At 43.1% G+C, this 21,825-nt stretch overlaps 5 protein-coding genes across 5 annotated transcripts; 1 reads left to right on the forward strand and 4 right to left on the reverse strand.

Annotated features, from left to right (window-relative positions):
* Nucleotides 1-422: 422 nt before the first annotated feature.
* PG986_006648 (uncharacterized protein) lies at nt 423-2,595 on the reverse strand (the record flags this gene model as incomplete). Its single annotated transcript, XM_066842870.1, is given in 3 exon segments — nt 423-815; nt 829-1,941; nt 2,005-2,595. 3 exon segments carry the CDS (start codon nt 2,593-2,595, stop codon nt 423-425), a joined length of 2,097 nt encoding a protein of 698 aa, XP_066698982.1.
* A 2,472-nt stretch (nt 2,596-5,067) lies between these two features.
* Nucleotides 5,068-6,060, reverse strand: PG986_006649 (uncharacterized protein; the record flags this gene model as incomplete). Its single annotated transcript, XM_066842871.1, has 1 exon — nt 5,068-6,060. The coding sequence occupies one exon, from the start codon at nt 6,058-6,060 to the stop codon at nt 5,068-5,070; it is 993 nt and encodes a 330-aa protein (XP_066698983.1).
* A 7,338-nt stretch (nt 6,061-13,398) lies between these two features.
* On the reverse strand, nt 13,399-14,232 carry PG986_006650 (uncharacterized protein; the record flags this gene model as incomplete). Its single annotated transcript, XM_066842872.1, has 1 exon — nt 13,399-14,232. The coding sequence occupies one exon, from the start codon at nt 14,230-14,232 to the stop codon at nt 13,399-13,401; it is 834 nt and encodes a 277-aa protein (XP_066698984.1).
* A 360-nt stretch (nt 14,233-14,592) lies between these two features.
* PG986_006651 (uncharacterized protein) lies at nt 14,593-15,306 on the reverse strand (the record flags this gene model as incomplete). Its single annotated transcript, XM_066842873.1, has 1 exon — nt 14,593-15,306. One exon carries the CDS (start codon nt 15,304-15,306, stop codon nt 14,593-14,595), a length of 714 nt encoding a protein of 237 aa, XP_066698985.1.
* A 994-nt stretch (nt 15,307-16,300) lies between these two features.
* Nucleotides 16,301-18,108, forward strand: PG986_006652 (uncharacterized protein; the record flags this gene model as incomplete). The annotated part of the gene is made up of 4 exons (XM_066842874.1): nt 16,301-16,642; nt 16,725-17,012; nt 17,092-17,350; nt 17,414-18,108. The coding sequence occupies 4 exons, from the start codon at nt 16,301-16,303 to the stop codon at nt 18,106-18,108; spliced, it is 1,584 nt and encodes a 527-aa protein (XP_066698986.1).
* Nucleotides 18,109-21,825: the final 3,717 nt, after the last annotated feature.

The raw sequence follows: 21,825 nt of genomic DNA on the forward strand, positions 1-21,825 counted from the left end.
CAGGCTGTCTGGTTAGCGGATAACGCTACAGTAAAGTACGTACCTGGCTGGTCGCAGCTTTGTTGCATGCCAGAGAAACAAGTCCCTAAGCTAGATGAACGCTGGCGGGCGGACGGTACAGGCGTTTTCAGTCTTAGACAAGTATTCACAACGGCAGAATAAAATAGTCGCTGAACGAGGTAGTGCGCGGGCGTCAAATCTTGATTCATACAACTTCGTAGAGTACCATAGCGTGGCCTCAGGCAACACAGTCCATGTTTCCAAGAGAGCCTCTCAATGCATCTACAAGATTATCTTGTACAGCTTCCTTCTATCTTTTTTAGTTTGCTCAATCCAAAGCCCCACGAATGCTCGTGTCCACTAAGGTCGTTATTCACCGCCAACTATACTATCGTATCGACGCGCTGCTTTCATTTCAGATTTCAGCGACCCTCACGCTCCAAAGTCTCGAGCTCTTTCGTGACCGAGGGCTTAGTCGAAATCTTCTTCATCTGGGTGTCTTCCAGCTTCTCTCCGCCGGCCAAGCGCATCTCCAGATCCTCAATCGCTCTGATCTTCTTCTGAAGGCTTCGCAACTTCTTAGCAAGCGGGTTTTGGCTTCCAGGCGAGAGGAGACCATCTGCCATGGGAGGCTGAGAAGTTTGGACTTGAGGCGCAAGGGGTGCTCCTCCGCCACGCGGCGGGAGTGTGTCACCATTGCGTTGAGTGTTGCTTCGACTGCGTCCCGGGTTGTTATCCCGGCGAAGGTTGTTTCGAGAGCGGCTGCGATGGTGCTCCTGTTGCTTCTGTCCACCACGACGGTCGGGGCTGCGTCCCTCATTACCAGACCCAGAGCCCTTGCCATGCGGGGCCGGAGGTGCCAAACCCCCAGCGTTGTTCTCGGGGGGCGCCGTTCTCGCCACCCTTGTTCTTCTTGTTGTTCCGCTTCTTCTTGTTCTTCATAGCAGCCTTGGACAGATTCTCGTCTCCCTCAGCGCCGGGAGTGTCGACAGGAGCAGCGCCAGGGATGGCACGGGAATAGTCGGCTCCGGGCACTTGGTTACGAGAGCGACCGAACCCATTAGGTCCGATGTTCTGGGCACCGTTGCTCACAACATGAGCAGCGCCACCCTCATCCTCGCGCCTGAAGTGAAGAGGTGTTGACATGCCTCGCGCTCCTGGGGGCCGGTAAGCACCAACGGGCTTGGACGGCGTCTTGACAGTTCCCATAAAGGTCGCGGCGGAAGAATGGGGAGTAGGGACCGGGGTCAAGGGGTCGCTGGTCGGGATATTCTCGGGCAATGTAGGTCGCATGCTCACCGTGTACAGCTCGACCATATCTTCGTTGTACATGAGGGTGCCGCCAACATGCCACAGCTTGACGCCGTTGTCCACACGGAGACGAGGGGAGGTGGTAGCGGTCATGATGTAACGGCTGTCAGGGCTCCATTGGCACACACTGGGGTTGCCGCTCTCGATGGTGGTGATCTTTCGATAATCCTTCTCAAGATCGTAAACATCAATCTGGCCGGCCAAGTTACCGAAGCCGGCCACCAGCACGAAGCGGCCAGTGGGCGAGAAGATGATCGTGTTTCGGGGGCCAATGGCAAAGGAATGCATGGCAACAGCACGGAAGTTGAAGATGGTGGTCTTGGCAGGCATGTAACCGTAGATGACACCAAACTCCTTGCCAGTAGGAGACCACTCCACATCATGGATAGGACCCTCCTTGTCCAGCGTGATGCGCGTGTCGATGGTACCGTTGGAGCTCAGCAGATAGAGGGTGGTCTCGCCATAGTAGCTCTTGTTCGACTTGTCCACATCTGTTTGCGCCAGCACAATCAAGCTTGTTCCCAAGCTGTTCCACTTCAGCTGCACCTTGTCTCCCTTGAAGAAGGTCTTCTGCGAGATAGGGGTGTTGAACTGGGGCACGTTGAAAACCTTAACTGCGGCCGGCATCCCCTAACATAGAACATATTAGTATTCGAGTAAATAGGCTAGCATTAATGCGCAGAAGAATCTTACCTTTCGCTCAGGCACAAATACGGCCACATTGTGACTTTGGCCAGGGGCCAAGGCGAAGTCAGTGAGACCCTCGACACGCAGCTTGTTCCAAACGGTGCTGAAGTCGTGGCTCTGGAAGAACTGGACTTCGTTGGTCACGCTGCGGGCGCAAAACTTCTCGTCGCTCGTGTACTGGAGGTTCCAGCCGGTGGGCGACTTTTGTACGAACTTGCCGATGGGCTCTTTCTGGGATCCCTCGGGGACATCTTCAACGGTTTTCCAGACCTTCAGGTTCTTGGTAGCATCGCCACTCTCGTCCTTGCCGGGACGCTCCCAGGTGCTGAAGTAGGTGCCACGGGGAGAAAATGCGACCTCGAAGACGTTGACGACGGCGATGGTGGCGAGGACTTGGGCACTGGAAGCATCGACAATGGCAACGGTATCATTGGTGGCCCAGGCCAGGTAGCGACCGCAGGGGGAGTAAACGCAGCACCGCAGGTTCCCTTCGGGTTTGGTGAAGCCGGGCAACGGGGCGTAGACAGGGTCGGCGTCGGTGACACCAATGGCCTTCTGGGTTCGGTATGCAAACTGCAATGGATTCATGTTCGCCATGACTAGTCAAAGTCACAGGGTTGATCAAGCGTTGCAGAGTGTGGAGGGGACGTGTTTGTCGGAATCGTGTTCTTCTTGTAGGGCGGTTTCGGATGCTGCCACTTGTTTCGGGGTGAAGGGTCTTGTTGAGGGCTGCACGAGTCAACCAAGAGACGGGCGGATGTCGTCAGGTTCACCTAAGAGGGAAAAAAGCGAATCGGCTCGAATAGGTGGAGCAGGCGAAAAAGACCCTTGAGCTACTGAAAGCTTTCTCGATTGGGCTGGCTTTGATCTTTTTTCGGAAGGCACGACGAGAGAGCGCAAGGCAAGACTCGTTGGGCTGGCTGGCAGGAAAAAGACAGCAACAGTCGGGAGCAGAGCAGGCACAAATTTATCAGGGCCGGGCAAAAGAGAAGCAGACGATGTTTCGTTTGGGTTCTTTGTTCCTCAGACCTGGACAAGGTTGCTAGGTTGTGTGGGCTGGCGGGCTGTACTGTTCCGAATGTGTCTCTTTTTGGGGTGTTCCTGCTGGTAGATGGCCGAATGGGAAACCGAAAAAATGGTCGCGCAAATGATTCAGTCAAGAAGAAGAATAGGGACGTGATAGGAAATTGAAACCGACAGGTCACCCAGAGGGTTGGGGATTGACGCAGGGCGGGCGGACGTGACGTACGGAGCGCTGAAGAAGAGAAGGGGAAGAGTGAAAGGGAAGGGGAAAAAGAGGCCGAAATTTTTCTCTCGCCAAAGGAACCACAACCCCGAATCCGATAGAAGGAGTCCGATGGATGGATGGATGCCAGTCAAACAGCCTTTGCCTTTACTGTACCTACACTAACACTAGGAAGGCTCTAGGCTCTTAGTCTTAGCTGCTACGCTGCGGCACTGGCCCTCCTAGCCCTCTGGGGTCCAAACATTTTTAGGTGGCTCGGCCCCCACAATTCCAGTCGTCAGCCAGCCTGGCACGCCTGGCTTGGGTAAGGCAAGTAAATAAGTCACTGACGGCCAGCCAATAATAGGTGACACGCGAATGTCCTGCCTCTTCCTTGATTGCATTGCAGTACACCTGGACCGGATGTCTGAGTACAGTATGTCAACAACATCTACCTCGTCCGCCACTTGTTGGCAGATAAATCAAAGAGATTGACCTACTTGGCCATGACTGGTTACACGTGGTTACACGTGGTTACTCGAAGCAGCGTCCATCAATCTAGGTACGCGTGTATTGACCAAGATTGAGTAAAGACGATCATGATGCATTTCTGGTCAGCTTCGGCCCACCACCGCTATCCAAGTTTACTTACCTGCACAGTGTCTGCTGCATTCTATGCAACCAGTCAACCCTTTATTCATCAAAGTGTGTGTGTGTGTGTGTGTGTGTGTGTGTGTGTCTTTTTTGCTGACCTCGCATTTTGTTGGAGGTTGATGCCCGCCTCATGCACTATCAGCCGCCACAATTATGCCCAAGGCACCCGCATCCCTGAAACCAAGCAAAGCCACTTTTATCCATTGATTGGGGCTGCCTGTCTGATCGTCAATGGGGCATTTCAGCCGCATGATGAAATGACCAAATGGCTTATTCAAGATGCCGGCAGTCACAGTTTGATCACATATCAACCCAATCATGCAGCTGACTATCGTCGATCAAATAGAGCCATCATCTACATATGGGAGGATCAATCATTTCCAATTTGTGGTCACATATTGCTAGCATACTCATCAGCGTTGGTCTTCCCAACAATGCTGTCAACAATCACCATCAGAGTCAAAGCTGCAGCATCGTGCGTCCCATCCCTGCCAGTGCGGGGAACTGGCCACATCAAGATTCAACTGGCCCATGATAAGACATGAAGGTCTCACATTGTCTTCCATATTCATTCGTACCAAGAGGCCAAAACGCGTCGTGTCGTGAAACACCACACCAGCGACATGTTGGCATGCTGCCTATCTAGAAAAATGACGATACCAAGCGAACAGCGGATGTAGACACAATTGCATCTATAAGCGTGGTGCAGTCGACGTCTACTGATGGATGAGGACGAGTTACATGTGTCATACCTATGCCTGAAGATATATTCACTCATCAAAGAGTGGTTTGTAGCTTGAGGTTGTTCTTCTTGTCTCTGCTACCTTAAGCTGGGCAGGTATTCTGATGTGTCACTGATCTTCCACGAATCAGAGACCCCGACTATTACCTTTCTGAAATTAGAGCCTGGTCGGAGATGTACAGGCGTATCTTCGAGCTACTTGTTACAACCAGCCCGTTTTTATTTGAGTCTACAGGGTTGCTGCATTTTACACCGCTATAGGGGCTTTACTTTGCTGTCTTGTTATATTTGTTAATTTTTCGTTTCTGGAGTGCAATATGAACTTACAAACACAACCGTGGCTCTATTTCGGATACATCTAACTGTTATCCGTCCGCGGCGGCTATGCCTAAGAGTTGATAATCAGGAGGCGGCAGGAGAAAGCCGCACCGACGCCGAGGATGTGTCATCAAGAAGCCAGACGCTCTGCCTCTTGCACGCCACTGACAAGCCACTTCCCGTTTCTTTGCAAGAAAGTCAGCGTCGCGGTGCTCCTTGTCCTCATTTGTCCATCCTCCTGGGCCGTCCCTACGGCGTAATGCATCCAGAGGAACCCCACCCCACCCACGGCGCGTCCCTCCCCGTCCAGCACCTCGATATTGCGTCGCTGCTGCTGTCCTGTTGTTTCGTCTGCTAGTAGTAGGCCTTGGAAAGGCTCCGAGTATAGTCCGTTCTTGTCCAGCCGGTGCGTGATGCAGCCCGGTAACACCGCGGCATCTGTATCTCCCTTCCCGGAGTTAAGCAAAGCTGTAAATGCACGAGCAGTCGCGAGCAGCTCCTCCGTCGCCTGCGCGTCCGGCGTGGGCCGCGGGCGGAAGTACTCGGGATCCCAGCGTGAATCCGCAAAGGCCGCGATCTTCCAACGACCACCGCCCCTTTTCCCCTCCTCCTCGGTCTGCTCAGAGCTGCTAGTGCTGTACAGCGTGAACGCCCCAACGCCCCGGTACTTCTCCTCCCCATTAGACCTCATACCGAACCCCGCCCAGACCGCCGCAATCCCCTGCCCCGCATCGACCCAGACCCGCGGCGGCGGCAAGCCCGTATCCGCGCTGGCGGCGGGGTCGGCCAGGGACTGAACGAAGGAGCGCAGGCCCGCCTCTCGCATGCGTTCGAGCCGCCGTTCCATCTCGGCCACGTACGCGTTCCGGGGCGTCTGGATGAGCTCGCCCGCATGGGCGCGCCAGTCGACCGCGTAGGCGGACGGGAGCACGTGCTTGTGCGTCTCGGTCAGGGGCGGCGGCTTGTCGGAGAGCGAGTCCAGGAAGGCCGTCACCGTGGCCAGGACCTGGCCTTCTTCTTGGTTTCCGTGGTGCGCCGTCTCGACAACTTGGGACAATAACAAGGGGGAAGAACGGAGCTCGAGGTTCGTTTGTAATAATGCGTGGGATGCCACCCAGTTCATGATTGGAATAATAGGAGGGGAAGATTAAAGATATCGGGATCAATAAACGCATAAATATTCCTCCGAAAAGTAATAGTGAAGTGGGGCTATATAGAGAGCAGTTTATTGGCCACATGCCCCTGACCGGGTGCTTTAATAAATATTCTATGCCACACCTTATTAAATGTTATTAGATAAGGTGGTTAGCACTATTAAATAGAAGTAGCGGTATATTACCCGCTTTTATTAATAAATAGCTAAATTAGTTTTATAAGTATAACGTGGTTTATTATTACGCGACGTATATTACTTAGCGACGTACCTTTTTTACTTCTCGACCTTTTTATATAAATTAATTTAATTATAACGCTTAAAATTAATTAAAACTATTCGTTTTTCGATTCCTTACTTAATTTTATATTTTTTTTATATATTCGCGTATTATAACCTATCTCCTCGTAAATATTATAATACTTTTTACTGGTCGCTCTCCGCTTCGACGAACCTTTATTTTTATTTTTATCGAGCGTTAAACGCTTCTTTTTTACCTTTTCGTTTTATAGTTACTAAAATTCTTTAATAGTAAAGGCTCTTTTAAACTAAACTCGCGATTTTTTAATTCTCCGGCGCTTAAAAAGTATTAAATTAACCTCTTTTAATATATATATTTTATCGCGTATAAGGGTTATTTTATAGGCTATTTTAATTATACCCTTCGCTATTTAGTTTACCGTATTTAAAATCGGCGTCGAAAAGTTTCCTTAATAAGTAAACACCTTTTTTTAATATAAATAGAGTGCTTAGTTATTTATTAAAAGTTAAACGGCGTTTAAAGGTTATAAGTACTGGCCGTTTTTAAACGGGATAGGTTAAGTATAAGCGTTCGGAGACGCACATTTAATTTATTAATTACCTCGTTAAGGTTATAAGGTACTAACCTAAATACGTTAAATTTAAATTTAATGTTAACTTTCGTAAAAACAGTAAAATACGCGGCTTTAAAGGTAATAAAGAACTCGAGCTTAATAATATAGTTTATAAAAACTTTAATAAATAGCTCGATTTTTTTCGAATAAACACGCTTTAAAAACGAATAAAATACTATATTAAAAAGCTAAAGTAAGTGCAATAAATAGGGAGGTATATTAATAATAATAATATCGTTATTTTAGTAATATACCTCGAATTCGGCCGAAATATAGCTCTCGTAGCCGTTAAGAATTAAGAGGCGGTAGCGACCCTTCGTTTACGATTTAGTATGTTTATCGAAGTGCTTAATTTAATTTAGGCTTATTTCGTTATTAGTTTAATTATTAAAAGTTAGCTTAATTATTTAATCGCCCGGTAAATCGGTTTCGCGGGATTAATTCGCGAAATAATATTAGCTTTAAACGATTAAAAACGGCGGAATATATTAACCCTACGAATTAATATATTTAATCGCTATTACTTATTTTCGATTATTAAACTAAACCGACTTCGTTTTTTTACGCCGTTCGGCGCGTATTACGACGAGTATTAACCCGATTATGCTTATTATAAAGCCGGTCTCGTCGAAATTTTAAATGTTTTCGTCGATAATCTCGTATTTCGCTTTTATATTCGCGATTAACGTAAACCAGGTAGAAATAACTTTAAAATCTTCGTAAAAAGCCCTCTAATAATTATATTAACGATTTATTTTAATTTTTAAGTCCGGGTTACGGTTAATAAAGCGCCTAATTTAATGCTTACTAACGTAATCGCCGCCGCGCGACGCGGTAAAAAAATTAGTTATATTTTTTATATTAACGAAATTAAAAGTTATCCTTTAAATATTTAAATTAGTTATATATTTACGAAGTACCTTTTTTTAATTGGATTTATTTTACGTCGTTTCGGTCGGATTCCGCGTTTTAAAGTTCGGCTGTAAATTCGATAGCGTAAAATTAATTTAGGTATATTATAAACTTTTATTATTACTTTTTAGCTTATTTAATTCGGTTCGTTTCGTGTCGCTTACATTATTAAAACTATCCGATTTTCTTGGGATTAATTAAGTATTATAGTTGTGAAAATATTACGCGTTAAAGTTTAATTATATTGGAATTAAATTAAAGTGCGTCGTTAAGTAATATACGTCGCGTAGTGGTAAACCACGTTATAATATATTTAAAAATTAAAAAGGATTTTTTAATTAGTTTTTATAGAAAATTAAATAGTATCGTTATTAAATTATTTTTAACGGCAGTTAATATTTATTTTAAGAGGGAGTCCTTATTCTTTAGGATTAACTTTTTGATCCCTTTAATTCGATAAAGGTTTAATTAAGTTTACGATTATTAAAAGGGAGGTTAAATAAAAATCCTTTATACTTTCGATAGATTTCGTTAATGTTAATAGGTTTACGTCCTCCGGTATTATATTATTTTAAGGGATAGTTAGCTTTCCGGTGATTAATCTAGTGATAGTTAAAGCAGTATCTTTTTTTTATTAGCTTTTAAATCTCTTTAATAGTAATAAGAGGAAAGTAAGTTTTAATTAAAGAGTTATTTATTAATAAAGTAGACTTTATATAGATAATAGTTTTAAAACCGCTAGCTTTATCGTTTTTATTATTAAAGTTATTTTTAACGTTTAACGAAAAAGTGGGTTTATCGGACCGCTTTTTCTTCTCGTTCACGTTTACGAAGCTTTAAATTATTTACTTATAATATTTAACGTAGGTATTAAAGTCGATAGTTTCGTTGAAATATATTATAACGGTAATAATTATAACGCGAAGCATAAGCTTATTATAAAAACTTTCTTTTTAGGAAATATAAGAGAATTCTTTTTCTCCGGTTAATTAGATAAAGTCGGATAGGAATTTTTAATATCCGGCTAGGGAAGTTATTTTTAATTAGTCGTATTTTTTTAGTTTTTTTATAAAAAGTATAATTAAAGTAGCGCTTTTATAAATAGTCGAGGAGTTTATCGGTAATAGTAATACGATTCAGGTAATAGTCTTAAAAAAAGGTAGTAGTTTACGGGCGGCCTCTCTTTTTATATAGTTATAAATAATATTAAATACCTAGCTATTAAAAGTAAAGTAATCGGCGTTCTCGGTTTATATATCCTTGATTTAATGGAATTAAACTTTAAAAAGAACTTTGTTTTTATTTTTATCGCTATAAAAATCGTCGATTTTTATTTTACGATTTTTTTTATAGCGGGTGCCTTTATTATTAATTATAGTAAAGGGAGTATTATTACGTTTATTTATAATTAATCGAGTAACGGCGGTTTAAGCGTTATATAATTACTTTAATCGATTTATCGATTCGATATTAGTTTTTATAAGGTTAATAGTTAAGTCGTTCACGGTCGCCTTTACGGACTTTTAAGCGGTAATAGTTTCGTTATAAGCTTTAATTAATTCTTTTAAAGTAGATTTTAACGAGTTAAGTTCATTATTTAGTTTATTAATTTTAAATTATTCTTTTATTAGGTTTTTACTTTTATAAATATTATAGTAGTTAAACAGAGGGAGAGAAACTAGGTATTTAGTTTAAATAGTAATTATATTTAATTAAGAGTTCGCTTAATAAGCCTTAATATAGAGATTAAATATTTATACCGTGCGAGCGTGACTTAATAAGAAAGCGAGGCGTATTTTTTAGAATAATTCATTTAAGTTATTATATATATTTTTAAACTTATTAATAGTTATAAGTTTATTTTTAAAAGGCTATTTAGCTTTTTAACTTTAATTTACGAAGCGAAAGGGAAAGTAGCTTTATTACCGTTACGTGTATATCGATCGGATAAGGCGTTTAATCGAGCTTATAAGTCTTTATTATTTAAGTTATTAATAGTAGTGTCGTATTATAAAGATTAGGCTTCTTTTTATAATTATTCGAAATCGGTAAGGGTATAAAAGCCTTATTTATTTTCTACGTTATCGGGATTATTTTAAGTGGTTTACGTTAACTCGATCTTTAAGTTAATTAATAAGTTATATCGGTTAAAAGAGCGGCGGGAAAAGCGAGTTAACTTTTTATTAAATTCTTTAGGTTTATTAACGAGCTTTACGAAGGTACCTTAATTAAATTATATATATCGCTTAGCTTTAATTTAAAAGGTATAGTCGTTTTTATTACGCGTTATAACGCGTTTATTTTAAGGTGAATCGTTAAGCGCTAAGAGTTTTTAACGTCGATTAATTAAGGTTTATTTCTTTATTATATAACGTGGTTTACCACTACGCGACGTATATTACTTGGCGACGCACTTTTTTTATTTCTCAACCCTTTTATATAAATTAATTTAACTATAACGTTTAAAATTAATTAAAATTACTCGCTATCCGATTCCTCGCTTAATTTTATATCTTTTTTACATGTTTACGTATTATAACTTATTTCGCCGTAAATACTACAGCGCCTTCTACCGGTCGCCTTTCGCTTTAACGAACCCCTATTTTTACTTTTATCGGGCGCTAAACGCTTCCCTTTTACCTTTTCATCTTATAGCTATTAAAATTCCTTAATAATAAGGGCTCCTTTAAACTAAACTCGCGATTTTTTAACTTTCCGGCGCTTAAAAAATACTAAATTAGCCTCTTTTAATATATATATTTTATCGCGTATAAAAATTATTTTATAGGCTATTTTAATTATATTTTTCGCTATTTAGTTTATTATATTTAAAATCGGCGTCGAAAAGCTTTTTTTAATAGGTAAATACCCTCTTTTTAATATAAATAGAGTGCTTAATTATTTATTAAGGGTTAGACGGCGTTTAAGGGTCGTAAGTATTAGCTATCCCTAGACGGGATAGGTTAAGTGTAGGCGTCCGGAGACGTATATTTAGCTTATTAATTACCTCGTTAAGGTTATAAGGTATTAAATTAAATACGTTAAATTTAGATTTAATATTAGTTTCCGTAAAAATAATAAAATACGCGGCTTTAAAGGCGATAAAGAATTTAAGCTTAATAATATAATTTATAAAAGCCTTAATAAATAGCTCGATTTTTTCGAATAAACACGCTTTAAAAGCAAATAAAATATTATATCGAGAAGTTAAAACAAGTATTATAAATAAGGAGGTATATTAATAATAATAATATCGTTATTTTAATAATATACCTCGAATTCGGCCGAAATATAGCTCTTATAGCCGTCGAGAATTAAAAGGCGGTAGTAACCTTTCGTTTACGATTTAATATATTTATCGAAGTATTTAATCCAGTTTAAGTTTATTTCGTTATTAGTTTAGTTATTAGAAATCGGCTTAATTATTTAATTACTCGGTAAATCGGTTTCGCGGGATTAATTTACGAGGTAATATTAGTTTTAAATAATTAAAAACGGCGGAATATATTAGCCTTATAAATTAATATATTTAATCGCCGTTATTTATTCCCGATTATTAGGCTAAACCGACTTCGCTTTTTTACGCCGCTTAGCGCGTATTACGACGAGTATTAACCCGATTATATTTATTATAAAGCCGGTTTCGTCGAAATTTTAAATGTTTTCGTTAACAATTTTATATTTCGCCTTTATATTCGTAATTAGCGTAAACCAAGTAAAAATAACTTTGAAATCTTCGTAAAAAGCCCTTTAATAATCGTATTAACGATTTATTTTAGTTTTTAAATCCGGGTTACGGTCGATAAAACGCTTAACCTAATACTTACCGACGCGGTCGCCGCCGCGCGACGCGGTAAAAAAATTAGCCATATTTTTTACACTAGTAAAATCGGGAAATATCCTTCGAATTTTTAGATTAATTATATGTTTACGAAGTACCTCTTTTTTAATTAAATTTATTTTACGTCGTTTCGGTCGGATTTCGCGTTTTAAAGTTCGGCCGTAAATTTAATAACGTAAAATTAATTCGGGTATATTATAAACTTTTATTATTACTCTTTAATTTATTTAATTCGGTTCGTTTCGTATCGTTTAAATTATTAAAACTATCCGATCTTTTTAAGATTAATTAGGCATTATAGTTATAAAAATATTACGCGTTAAAGTTTAATTATATTAGAATTAAATTAAAGTGCGTCGCTAAGTAATATACGTCGCGTAGTAATAAATCACGTTAACGGTAAAAGTAATATTAATTAATTCGAATAAATAGGTAAAATATCGTATTATTAAATAATAAAAGAGGCGGTTATAAATAGTTACACTATTAAGTTTTAATAAGACGGGGCTATAAGTAAGTTTTAAAATAAATGGAATTTACGATAAAGAAGGAAAGGAAGAGAAAATCGAGCTAGGGCCGATGCGGCAGGTCGGTTTTAATAACAGGGTGGTGGGGCTAGTGTAGGGTCTCCACACTAACCAGCGCATAGGCTAACGTACTATATTACTTTAATTAAAAAACCCTCGCACGGCTCCGTTTAATATATATATAAAGCGCCGGAAATTTATCGCTTTAATATATATAATTTTAAAGGTTAAATACCGTTTTAAAAAACGGTGTACTTATCGCTTATTAATAAAGTAATTAACTTTTTTTATAAAGAGAATATATTAAATATATATATAAAAAGCTAGTATATAAGTGCGTAACTTAAGTTAACTTAAAAAAGCTTATTTAATTAAAAAAGTTTCTTCGGTAAGGGTGAAAAATTAAAGGGTTTTATACTTCTTTTTTTTTAAAGGTTAACCTTTAAATTAATTATAAAGAGTACCTTTATTAATATTATAATTTTTAGCCGCACGGTTAGTATTTCCGTTAATTAATACGTTTTAAACTATTTACGTAATACGTACTTTTTTAATTATATTAATAGTAGTAAAAAAAGAAAAAAAAAGAGATTAATTTACTTTAATTAATAAACGAATAAAATTTAATCCTTTTATATACTATTATTATTACTTAAAGGCTTTAAAATTATTTAAAATTAAAAGGGGTTAATTAAAAAGGGGGGGTAGCTAGTAAGGGTTATATCTTATATTATTAATTTATAAGACTCGTATTTAAAACGCTTAGAGTTTCTATATTAATAAAGTAAGCTTAAAAATAGCTGTTCACATAGGAATTTACCTACCTCATTTAGCTTTCTAGGCTAATTTCGCAGTTTAATTACTTTCCATTAAATAATAGCATCTTGCACTATTCATATATAGTAAGGGACAAGACGTCGATTCCAACCTGGGCGGACTCCCTTCACTATATTATACCTGGCTAGTGCCGGAGGCATCCGACACGTTACTCGATATCCCGATGATGATATTAAAGTGTCAAGCACGTCTCATCGGATTTCCGATGCTCCCCCAATAACTAAATATAATGCCTGGCTCCCATTGCTTACCACCAACACTATAATTTCTTCTGATCTTCACCATCTTTCTAAGATAATAGTGCCCTCGCGGTTTGCTAAGGGGCACTATCATTCCTCTTGAATGAGAACATTTTCCCCATGGACTTTAACCCCCTCTTATTCAACTCCGGGCTCCGAAACGGCTGCGGAATCTGCATCGGGGACTGCTGGAGCTGCGGCACGTACACCGCATTACTCGTCTGCTGCTTCTGCGGCAATTTGCGAGGCGAGGGCGGCGCGGGCGACGAAATCTCCACAAACACCAAAAAGTGCGGACGGCTCCCGGCCGCCTCCCCTTCGCTCGTACGGGGGTCCTCCCGGTGCAGAGACGCCGTGACGAAGACGTCCGTCCCCACCTGCAGCTGCGTCGTGATCAGCGTCCCGTACCGGTCCCGGTAGCTCTGGCGCTCGGCCAGGTAGGCATCCACGTTGGGCCGCGGCCGCGGGCCCTGCCCGCCTTGGGGAGGCACGTCCGTGCAGGAGCCCAGGATGGCGCTGAGCTGAACCCAGTTATCGGAGTAGCCGATGCTCAGATAGAACGGTGCCCGCATGGGGGACTCGAAGTTGATGTGGAACGGGTCGTTGTAGGCGCCTAGATCGGAGGTCTGGAAGAAGACGCAACCATATAGTGATGACCAGCTGACTTTGCGTTGTTGCGGCGAGGTTGGGATGAGCCAGGGCCCCACTACCGACTTCACGACGTAGCCGTACAATGGATCGGCGGTATCTATGGCCCCGAGTTCTGGGGACAATGGGAGGTTCTGAAGATGAATCCCCCCATGATCAAACAGAGCGTGATGTGCCCCGACCTGGAGCTTTTTGGCTATAAAAATGTCGCTCTTTTCGGCGTTGTACTCCTTAGAGGTGTAGACGAAATCGAGTCTGGACATGCCTAATCGGTAATAAATCTTAGAGCCCGTACTGCCAACTAGACCCCTGGGCTTCACCCGCAAAAGACGTATTATGGCAAGGTCCGTCGAACTTCGGCCACAGTTGAGGACTGCTGAGACAACCTCAATCTCGGTTGTGAGAAACCCTTGAGAAAGATGTGATAACGGCGAGTAATCACGGGGTATCAGAGGTAAATGGACCGACAATCCCAAGTTGGTCATAGTCGAGGGTTTGCTCAACTCTGGGAAGAATTGGATCAACGACGCGCTAGAAGCAAAGTCGGCCGGCGACTCGGCGAGGATCCCCACCGTGTTGAAAGACCGCTGGTTCTCCGCAGGGACGGTCCAAGCAAAAATGGTCTAATCGTCGGTATCCTTCAGGATCTCCTCCTGGAGCCGCGTGAACGCCTTCTTCCCCTCCCCGTAGAGGAGGGGCATATTGACGTCGAAGAGACCCATAAGACTGTACGCCACATCCTCGATGCGGGTACACTCGCGCTGCGCGGCCCAGCTCATCCGCCGCGCGATGCTGAACTCGTCCGGCTTCTGGACGCCGCGGAGGCACTCGGCCGAAATCTTGGTGGCGCTCAGGATCTGGCTGAGGACGTGGTCCTCGGTGGTGTCGCCGACGCACATCCAGTTGACGTCGAAGAAGATGACCTTACTGGGCGCGATGAGCTCCTGCAGCGTCCAGCCCCGGGTGAACCAGCGCGAGTCCTCGAACCTGAAGGCCGGGCGCAGCTGCGAGAAATCGGCCAGGTAGGCGTAGCACACGGCGGACTCGGCGTAGTACTGGTACATGGAGTTGATGGCCTCGGAGAGCTCGGCGCTGCTCGTCTTGTCGATGCAGCACGTGTCGATCCAGATCCACTCATAGCTGTCGCCCAGGGCCCGGTTCGCGGCGGCCTTGATTTTCTGATATCCTGCCTTCACCGACGTTTGAGGGGTTGGGGACTGCATCTCTTGCAGGGTCATTTCCCCTTTGCCCCAGGTATGCGAAAGGATGGCATATCTGGGGACCCTTTCGACGAAGAACTCGATGCTTTCCAGCGTACGAGTGTTTACGAGTCTCATCTTGACCTCGTGGTCACCGTATCAGCGAGGGTTCAAGTGCACCAGGTGAGGCTGAAGCTGTCTCCCTCGCGATGCGCCGCCAGCCGTAAGCGTGTCGGACCATTGTTGCACCGATCACCCTAGACGTTAGGCTAGACTCGCGGCCGGCTGTTATTGATTAATCATTATCCCACTGGCGATCCATGTCGATATCGATTGCAGTTTGGGGCATCCAACCTGTCTTGGGCTGGCAGAGTTGAAGTCTGCGAGACGTGGAATGCTTCTGGCAATGGGCACATGCACCCATGGGATTCCCAAGGGGGTTGCCAAGTAAAGCCCACACAAGATTGGTGGGTAACTCCAATGTCATAGGTATGACGCCAAACGCCGTCAGGGCCTTTCCGAAAAGCCACAGGTTAGCAGGATCTGAATGCTTCCAGGTTGTTTCATTGCGATCTTGTTGTATTTCCATTTGAAGTTACTCGGCCCAACCTGGCGACTGCCCAGATGGGAAGGTGGGCTCTGTTGGACTTACACCGTTCGTCGCCCATGGAAGGTTTTCAAGTGGGTGTGTGGGTACCTAACGTACTTCTCACTGAGCAGCAATTGGGTAGCCAAGGGGTGATAGAACAAAAGAGATGGCAATAATATCGTAAAGCACGTACAGCCTGGCCTTCCATGGTGAGATGATGATGATTCATATATCAGAAGACAATGCAAAGCCGAGACATTCTCACGTGGACGCGGCAGCGGAAATCCGAGACCTGCAGAAGCCTGACCTTGTACCACGTTCGTTGCCGTGTTCCGTCCCTCATTACGATCAATCAAGACGAACCCTCCCGATGTCCGCCCCACCCAACTCTACGTCATCAGTCCGGATGTCACCAAATGCGAGCAACAACAATTTTCCTGCTTGCAGTGCCCAGGTAATCATTCAAATCATCCTCATTCACTTGGACATCAGTAGTAACGCTTGAGAGCTAGACCACGACATCACCAAACCTGCGCGCCAAAAATGTCGTCCGCCGACACCGTCCCCTTCCATGAGAACCCCGACCTGTGTCAGCTTCTCCTATCCCAGATCAGCACGGGCAACACGCTGCGGGCGCGCAAATCACGGACCCCCGGCGCCGGCAGCGGCCTCTTCACCGAAACCGCCGTCCCGGCCGGCCAAGAGGTCTTCCGCTCCAAGCCGGCCGTCACCTGCGTCCCGGACAGCCTGTCCACCGTGTGCGACTTCTGCTACGCCAACAACGCCAACAAAGTCCTCCCGAGCGGCCGCTTCCGGACCCGGCGCGACCCGGTCGAGGCCTTGGTGGACTGCACGGGATGCCACATCTGCAACTACTGCACCGAGGTAAAGCCTTTGCCCCCTCTCGCCAAAACAGACACAACAAACAGCTATGCTGCGCAACTGCTCACAACATGCCACCGCAAAGTCATGCCGGAACACGGCCTTCGAGGCCTATCACAAATACGAGTGCGCGTCGTTCCTGAAATCGGGCGGTCTAGGGATCCGAGCTAGAGCGTTGTACCGCATCCTCATCCACAAGAAGCACGGCCTCCTGCCGGACCACCAATGGCAAGGTCTGATGACGTTGATGCCGCATCAGTCCGGCCACCAACAAGGGCCCGAAACGGAGACGGTATCTCGCATCGCCAAGGAAGCCAAGGCCCACACAGAAACCGCGCTCGACATAGATACAATAGAAAGAATCTATTGCGTTGTAAGTTCCGAGTCTTTCTGCGAATGTTGACCCCTTTCTTCTTCTTCTTCTTTCTTTCTTTCGGCTCACCGTACTATAGATTCTCACGAATAGCATGGCTATACGACTGCCCGGGCAGAGCGCTGTCATGGGGACAGCGGTAGATGTTGTCGGTGCCATAATGAACCACTCATGCGATCCGAACGTGCTCATATCTTTCGACGGCAACGAGCTACTAGTCCGAACGTTGCGGGCCGTGGAGGCTGGCGAAGAACTAGCGCATTGCTATACTGATGTACAGAGCGATGTGCTACTACGACAGAAGCTCTTGCAAGTCGAATATTTCTTCGTTTGTACTTGTGCGTATACATCAAGGCTACTACCCCTAATACTAGCATATTGGTGCTGACAGTGAGTCACAGGTTCACGCTGCCAGAGTGAGCTCGCGGAGCATGTGTGTGTCACGCACGGAGACGAAGCCAAGACGCAGTCCATACGTTCCGCCCAGGAAAATCTTTTTGCCAGCATGAATGAGGCGGTGTCCGGCTTCACCCTCTCCGGAAAGCCCGTCGACGTAGACTCTCTGGCCGACCACATGGAGGACCTCGCCGACAAGGCCTACCCGACCGGCCAGTGGCCGCCGAGCCTGGAGCCGCTGCCCTCCATCTACAAGACGCTGGGCCGGCTCAACCAGGCGCAGGGCGACCCCCTCGCCGCGATCGAGTACTGCATCCGCGGCTGCGCCCACACGAAGCGGCGGGCCGGTGAGCCGTGGATGGTCGACCTGTTTGAGCTCGTGCAGGTCCTCACGGCGGTGCTGGGGGCGTCTCCCCCGGAAGAAGAAGACGCACAAGAAGAGCCGCCGTTCCCCACCACCGCCGAGCTCTGGGACGTGTTCCACGGCTACCTCCACGAGCTGCTGCGCCTGGCGCGGGGGAACTGCGGACACGACGTGAGTTACACGCGGGCGATCCGGTCTTGGCACGACGCCGCCCTCAAGTACGCCGACGGGCCCCTGCCTGGCACGCAGGAGTTTGCAGACCAGTTTCATGCTGCGAACCGTAAGCTCCTGCTGTGGGCGGGCGTTGCGGAAGACCAGTGGACCATAGATGTTTAGAAGCTGCATATGTGTATGTGAGAGCATCGCAAAATGCCAATGGCTTGCTTTTGTTCCTGACAGGTCAGCGGCACGGGGATGGGGCGGCATGCATGGTCCCATGCCACTTCTCCATCTGATAGCGTTTTGTGTGGCGGGAAAGTCCAAGGGTCCGCGGGGAACGGAGCCCGCTCCGAGATATGTAATTGAGTAGATCACGATCCTCAATAGGTCGGCGACATACTGTGTGATATCCCGAACCTCCATAAGGCGAAACTGATCGCCGAGGAACAGTATTGCTCCATCCTCATTGTCATCTATATACCCGTAGATAAGTTGTCATGCACGCAAAAGCTTGTCTGCCTCGCATCTAGTCAGGCTTCATTCTTGTTCGGTCACAGAAGCTACGGATCTCGCCTGATCGCGCGTCTAATCTTGCTAAGGTTGACAGAGTTCATCTGATGACAGGCCGGGGGTGTGTTGAACGAGGTTGACCAATGTTGGGCCGTGGCATGGTTCGTCTGTTTGTCGGTACCTGGATGACACACTGTGTGCCCGAAATCGTTTTCATCTACGCAGCAGCGGTGAACTTTGAACTTTGCACAAGAGTCACGAGGTTTGGTTTCTTTGTTTTCGTGCACCCTTCCCGCAGCAGCGTCCCTGGCAACCGACGGGGCCTAGACTGGCACGGCGCAGCACGGCAATCTGACTCTGCGACGGGCGTTGCAATGGGAGGAGTGCTGGCTACTGGGCCGCTCGATTGATCGGATTCTTGGCGCATGGGGTCTGTTACGATTAAGCAAGACGGGCCGGAGGCCCAACTCGAACCAGCGATCAATGGCCGATCATGGGCGTAGCTGTCGCGCGTGAAGGGTAAGTAATCACGCACATCAATGCGCCGAGGCCAGCTACCCGAGCAAAACAGTTCCGATATCCCCCTTTGCCGTTACGTGTATTGTGTATGTTTGTGTGTAATATAGTTGACTTTGGCCGTGGTTTCAGCAGACGCGAGGTTATCGGCGAGCTTCTTTTCGTTTCTTTCTGGCCCCCTCCCCCTAGCGATGTACGAATGCGTTTTGCGTAACGCAGTATGCGCATATTGCAGTATATGCATTTTACGTTTTTACGTAGAAAATAGCTTTTAAGTTACTCTATATTAAACTAAAGAGGTTAATATATTAATTCTAAAGGGGAGATATTCTTTTTTATTAATTTTAATATAATTATAGTATAAAACGTTTAACGTGGTTTATTACTACGCGATATATATTACTTAATAATATATCTTTTTTATTTCTTAACTTTTTTTAAATAAATTAATTTAACTATAACGTATTAAATTAATTAAAATTATTCGCTATTCGATTCGTTATTTAATTTTATCTCTTTTTCGTATATTCGCGTATTATAATTTATTTTTCCGTAAATACCGTAGTGCCTTTTACCGATCGCCTTTCGTTTTAACGGACCCTTAGTTTCGCCTTTATTAATCGCTAAACGTTTCTTTTTTTACCTTCTCGTTTTATAGCTCTTAAAATTTTTAAATAATAAGGGCTCCTTTAAATTAAACTTATTATTTTTTAGCTTTTCGGCGTTTAAAAAGGGCTAAATTAATTGTTTATAAGGTATAAATTTTTTATACGTATAAGGGTTATTAAATATATTATTGCGTTTATATCCTTCGTTATTTAATTTATAGTATTTAAAATTAACATTAATAAGTTTTTTTAATAAGTAGAGACCTTATTTTTAATAAAAATAAAGTATCGAGTCGTTTATTAAAAGTTAAATGGCGTTTAGGGGTTATAGGTACCGGCTGTCTTTAAGCGTAACGAGCTAAGTATAAGCGTTCGAAGACGTATATTTAGCTTATTAATTACCTCGTTTAAATAATAAGGTATTAAACTAGCCGTTTTAAATTTAGATTTAATGTTATTTTCCGTGAAAATAGTAAAATATATTATTTTAAAAGCGATAAAGAACTCTAGCTTCGTGATATAATTTATCGACGCCTTAATAAATAGCTCGATTTTTTTAAGTATATTTACTTTAACGGCGAATAAAATACTATATTTAAAGGTTAAAGTAAATAAAAGGAATAAGGAGGTATATTAAACGTAATAATATTATTGTTTTTATAGTATTCCTTAAATTCGGCCGAAATATAGCTTTTATAACCGTTTAAAATTAAAAGGCGATAAGGGCCCTTTACCCGCGATTTAATATATTTATCGAAGTGCCCAATTTAATCTAGGCCCGTCTCGTTATCGGTTTAGCCGTTAAAAATCGGCTTAATTATTTAATCGCTCGGTAAGTCGTATTTAATAGCTTAGTTTACGAGGTAATATTAGCTTTAAACGATTAAAAACGACGGGATATATTAGCTTTACGAATTATTATATTTAATAACCGTTAATTATTCTTAATTACTAGGTTAAACCGATTTCGCTTTTTTACGCCGATTAACGCGTATTACGATAAGGGTTAACCTGATTATATTTATTATAAAGCCGGTCTCGTCGAAATTTTATATATTTTCATTAAGAATATTATATTTAACCTTAATATTCGTACCTAGCTTAAATTAACCGGAAATAATACTTATATTTTTATAAAGGGCCCTTTAATAATCGTATCGACGGTTTATTTAAGCTTTAAGATCCGGGTTACGGTTAATAAAGCGCTTAACTTAATGTTTATCGACGCGGTCGCTACCGCGTAACTTTAAAAAAGATTAACTATATTTCCTATAATATCGATATTAAAAAGCAATTTTCGAGTATTTAAATCGATTATATAATTACGAAATACCTCTTTTTTAACTATATTTAATTTATATCGTAAGTATCGGATTTTACATCGTAAAGTTTAACCGTTAATTTAATTATATAACGTTTCGTATAAAACGTTATATATAACGGCAACGCGTTTTTAATTAATTTAATTTCGGCCTTTACGTATCGCTTAAATCGTTAAAACGATTCGATCTTTTTAAGATAAAATCGATATAATATTAATAGAGTTATTACGTGTTAAAGTTTAATAAAAGAAGTAAATAGAAATATTAAGCCTCTTAATAATACGGCCCACTTAATAATAAACTACGTTACTATTATATAAGTTTTTTTTAAAGGTTTTTATATTAATAACTTAAAAATTATTAAATCTTAACGAATACGTGTTTATACGTATATACGTTAATATACGTGTAATAATATAAATAAAAGCTTTTATATTTATTTTTTTACTTGAAAATCTATTTTTAAAACAATTCTTAATAAAGTTTATTATAAAAAAAACTCGCTTAAAAGGTATTTTTATTAAAAGAGTATTATAAATTAAAAAGCTAAAGTAATTAAAAAACTATTAACGTGGTTTACCACTACGCGACGCATATCACTTGGCGACGCACCTTTTCCACTTCTCGACCCTTTTACATAAATTAATTCAACCACAACGCTTAAAATCAATTAAAACTACTCGCTATCCGATTCCTCGCTTGATTCTATATCCTTTTCACATGTTCGCGCATTATGACCTGTCTCGCCGCAAACACCACAGCGCCTTCCACCGGTCGCCCTCCGCTTCGACGAACCCCCATTTTCACCTTCATCGGGCGCTGAACGCTTCCCTTTTGCCTTCTCGTCCTGTAGCTGCTGAGATTCCTCAATAGTAAGGGCTCCTCCAAGCTGGACTCGCGACTTTTTGGCTCTCCGGCGCTTAGAAAGTGCCAAATTA

Source organism: Apiospora aurea (genome assembly GCF_038362705.1).
Source record: "Apiospora aurea strain CBS 24483 chromosome Unknown utg000005l_segment0_segment0, whole genome shotgun sequence".
Lineage (NCBI taxonomy): Eukaryota > Fungi > Ascomycota > Sordariomycetes > Amphisphaeriales > Apiosporaceae > Apiospora > Apiospora aurea.